The following is a 4,262-nucleotide window of genomic DNA, read 5'->3' as shown; positions in this document are numbered from 1 at the left end:
CGGGGGGGGTTGCCCCGGCGCGCGGGGGGGGGGGGGGGGGCAGTGCCCCCTGGTGATCAAGATTGGTAACAGGGGGACCGCTCCCTCCCCCAGCTGCTGACTGGTTGCTGGGGGGGCTCCAGTCGCCCATGGGTGACTTTGGAGCAGTTTTGGAGGTCCAGCTGGATTATTTTAATGACTACAAAACATGGAACCTCTGGAAACCCAGTTGGGTTTTGGTGGATCCTTATAAGCAGCTTAGCCTGTTAATACTACCTATACACCAACCTCATTTTGTTAAAAAAAAGGCTTACAATTCAGGTGCTTTTCATTGCAAAGGTAACTAAGAAAAAGTAAACTGATTATTAGGAGTCAATGTCAAATGACAGTTATGACAACTGTTCCTAGTAATCAACAGTTATTCTTGGTCCTATACTCTGCCCGACCCCTGGATGCCAGAGCTTTTATCTGGAACTCCAGTTCTTGCTTGCTGGTATCTTCACACCAGAACAGGAAGGATGAAGCTGAAATTTCCTTCATCCCTTCACACCCTTATGCTTTCTTCCCACGCTTGGGAAGTTCCTCCCTCCCAGCTCTTTATGTGAATGGCTGGATCACTTGACACTCAAGAAAAGTTGCTGCCATTCTTCATTTCTTACTCATAATCACTGCAAAGTTCTACTTATTGCAACCATAACCATTTAGAGACCTTCAGCTGTCTATAACTCTTGCCCACATTTTGCTCCATAAAAAGCCAATTTCTTGTAGTCATTCAGTTGCTCCACAACTACAGAATTGTCAGGCCTGATCCTCAGCTGGCAGAGATGTGACTAAAGAGGTTAATTTGTTTATTAAAAGACCTACATCCTCTCCAGTACTTTCCCCACTCCCCAATAAAAGTCCTCCTTACTAGGGGTGTGCAAAGCAGGCCCTATTTAATTCAGATTTGGCCCTAATCAGGGACAGCGATTCAATTCGTTGATTCTGATCACCGTCCCCAATTCTATTTGGCCAACTCCAAATCTGAAGATTCAATACCGATTTGGAGAATGAGCAATTCGAACATAGACACAGCTTTAAAAGTTTTTTTCTACATACCTTGAAGTTGCAGGTGCGATACTGGGGTGCATGCAGTAGCATCCTACAGGAGTGCAGGGGGGCCCTTCACATGCTCAGCAGTTAACCTGGAAGTGGACCAGAAGTACTTCAGGTCCACTTCTGGGTCTGCCGGGGAGCGCGCTGGGTGCCCCACCCCCTTCCCGTGTCTACCCAGCTTGGCGATCGGCCATGAGGGGAACCCCGGGTGCCCCACCCGGCAGACCGGGAAGTGGACCAGAAGTGCTGCCAAGCATGCTGGGGAGCCCCCCGCACTTCTGTGGGATGCTCCATACACCCCAGCATCGCAGCACTCACGAGCCCCTGCTACTACCTAGAGGTACGTAGAAAAAACATTTAAAGCTGTGTCTATGTCCAAATCAATTCAGAGGGTTCCAATTTGATTTGGATTCAGAGATTTGCTACCAAATTGGACCGAATCGAATCAGGAATGGAAGCTTCCCACAGCCCTACTCCTTACTCATCTCAGCTTCCTTCCAGCATTAACCCATTCTGTTTTAACATTCCCATCATCAATTTACATCCAGCTAGAGCCTGCAGGGAGTGTTCTTGTTTATTTCTTAAATTCCCAGATAAGTTCTTTTTTTATTCTCACATCTCTCAGTAGCCCACCAAGAAACTACACTGCACACTTCATTAGTCTCTACGTATTTTTTTATTTCCTCTTTTCCAATGCATGTTAAATTTTAAATTAGTGACCCAGACTTCGGCATATTTAGGTTCCAAAATAAGTGGTCAGGTTCAGTGCTACTGAGCATCTGAAAGCTCCCAGTGCTCAATACTGGATAAGAGTCTTGCTTTGGACACCTCTGGAAATTTTGACTTGATGAGATTTAAAATCTGCACAGATCTCTTCTACACACAGAAATCTGAAGACTCCTTCCCACTGGGACATGTTCACCTATTATTCTACTTCCAAACTCTTTTCATAAACCTGCTGCATAAAACTGAATTCTAGTAGCCACAGGTAAGAAGAACTCCCCCACTTGGTAGGAATTTCTGAGTTTTTCTGCAGAGTTCTGACTCCAAAGACGTATCCTTCTTCCCAAGTTATTTGTAGCCATTCTAATTTACTGCAAGTAACACATGATTATGTGTGCATAAAGCATTTCCATATTTTGCTTCAAGCTATGTTATTGCAACTCAAGACAACCCAAGGCTTGTTTTTCACAAGGCCCAACATCAATTTGTGCACATCAAAATTACCTTCATTGAAGTTGTCATCAGTTGATATGTGGGTCAGGGGTGACTGGGGGCGAGAGTCTCCACACAAGGAGTAACTGTGTTCTGCCTGGATGAGAGGAGCTGGGGAAGCCGGGGAGAGCTCCACCTCCATCATCTCATTTTTCTCAGACAAGAAGGGGTCATTCAAAAGGTGGCCTAGGACATCCTGTGAAAACTCATCCAGGAACTCTGTGAAGTGCTGTGGAGACAAAAAGAAAAAGAGCTTTTATCTAACAAGGTCTCGTGCATTCGTGCTGACATTGGAAATGCAGACCAAAATCATTACAATATTTACACTACGGGTCTGTGCCAATCAGTAAGAAAAAGAAGCACTCTCACCTCCCTACCACTAACAGGTCTCATCGCTATCCTCTCAAGTCCATTTACTTTACCACATTGAAAAGCTATAGCTAGAACAGAAGAGTTCTCCTAGACTCAAACACTAAAATAGACTTATATCAAAAGTCACTTCCCTATTTATAGATTGCTTGAGAAGAGAGATGATCATATCCACAGAAGCTGATCCCCAGCTGTAAAATAGTACAGGTCTGTCTCAAGGTAAACAGGCTAAGCACATGGCCCTTTAAAAGTGCTTAGATACTGTGGTGATTGACTCCCTTTGAAAGCCTAAGACAAACAGAGAAAAGTCCACAGTCAACTCATGCTGTGTGTATTCTCCTTTGTTCCCAGGATATTTTTTGGAGTGTAGCAGTGTTAATGAAATGCATCTCTCATTCAACCATGCAGTGAAAAATCTTGAAGGATTTACAAGTCAGAACTTATTCTTTGTATGAGGAATGAAACACAAAAAAGGCTTGCATGCTCCTTGAGGCATAGAGAAAAGATGGTAAGGAAGAAGGATGATCAAATATTACAGTCATACATGCTAGTTACTGTGGTGTGACACTTCTATCACCCTATGCTTTTGGCAAAGGGTCAGGAGCCAGAGGAGCCAAACTCTGGTACAAACAGTTTGGTTTAAAAATGGTGTGTGGGCTGAATGGATGATTTTTGACCCAAGGCTAATATTCGTGTGACAGATTCACAGAAGTTTAGGGCTGGAAGGGACCTTGTGAGATCATCAGGTCCAGCCCCACTGCTCTGGGCAGGAAAGACTGCTGGGGTCAAATAACCCCAGCAAGGTGTGCCCCAGTCTCCTTTTGAAGACCTTTAGGGTAGGTGTCTGCACCACCCGACTAGGAGTCTATTCCTCAGTCTGGTTACATGAACCATGAAGAAGTTTTTCCTTGTATCCAGTCTGAAACTTTCTTCTAGGAGCTTATGACCGTTGGTCCTGGTTGTGTCCGTGTTCTCAACCCTGCAGTAACAGGGATCCTAATAAATCAACACTAATAAAGATTCCCCTAGCACTCTGCAAGAGTTGCTTTTACTGTTCACACCTGTTCTTGAGGGCTTTATTTGTTTATTTTTAGATCTGCCCTGAAACAATTTGTCCAATCCAATTATCTCCAAACACTGCATGGGTTCTGGATGCTACCTGAACTTTGAAGCTCTTGTTCTATTTCCTTCAAGCATTAGGAGGCCTCGTCTCTTTTTATTTTGTAATAAACTGTATTTCTTGAAACCATTCCAGACAGAATGGCATGGCATGTAGGCAGGGCATGATGCAGTTTCTCCAAGTCACACCCACACAGGGGTTTCTCTTCTCACACGCTTCAAGAAGTAAGCTTAACAAATACAGAGTGATAACCTCTTCCACATACTCTAGCATCCTGCTTTAACTGCCAGGGATAGAGATGGTGACAGGGCAAAGTGGCACATTATAAATTAATTACCGTATTTTCTGACGTGCATCATTCACATTTTTCCCCCAAAAACAACAACAAAAAAACTCAGTAGCCATAAATTGGAGGAGGGTGTCACGACCCAAAGCCATGATTTTGTGTGTGCTTCGGCACCAGAATTATCCCCGCCAAGTTGCA

General features: G+C 44.3%; 1 protein-coding gene across 4 annotated transcripts in view; it reads right to left on the bottom strand.

Moving 5' to 3' along the window:
* Positions 1 to 4,262, bottom strand: part of CREB3L2 (cAMP responsive element binding protein 3 like 2) — a 127,285-nt gene that overhangs the window by 46,511 nt on the left and 76,512 nt on the right. For all 4 annotated transcript variants that reach the window (XM_025213467.1, XM_006031811.2, XM_025213466.1 and 1 more), the window contains exon 2: positions 2,302 to 2,518. In XM_025213467.1, coding sequence (XP_025069252.1) covers positions 2,302 to 2,434 — 133 coding nt within the window. In that variant the 5' untranslated portion in view covers positions 2,435 to 2,518. The remainder of the gene's footprint in view (positions 1 to 2,301; positions 2,519 to 4,262) is intronic.

Source organism: Alligator sinensis, unplaced genomic scaffold (assembly GCF_000455745.1).
Source record: "Alligator sinensis unplaced genomic scaffold, ASM45574v1 scaffold585_1, whole genome shotgun sequence".
NCBI lineage: Eukaryota > Metazoa > Chordata > Crocodylia > Alligatoridae > Alligator > Alligator sinensis.
This window is presented reverse-complemented; position numbering and strand designations above follow the sequence as displayed.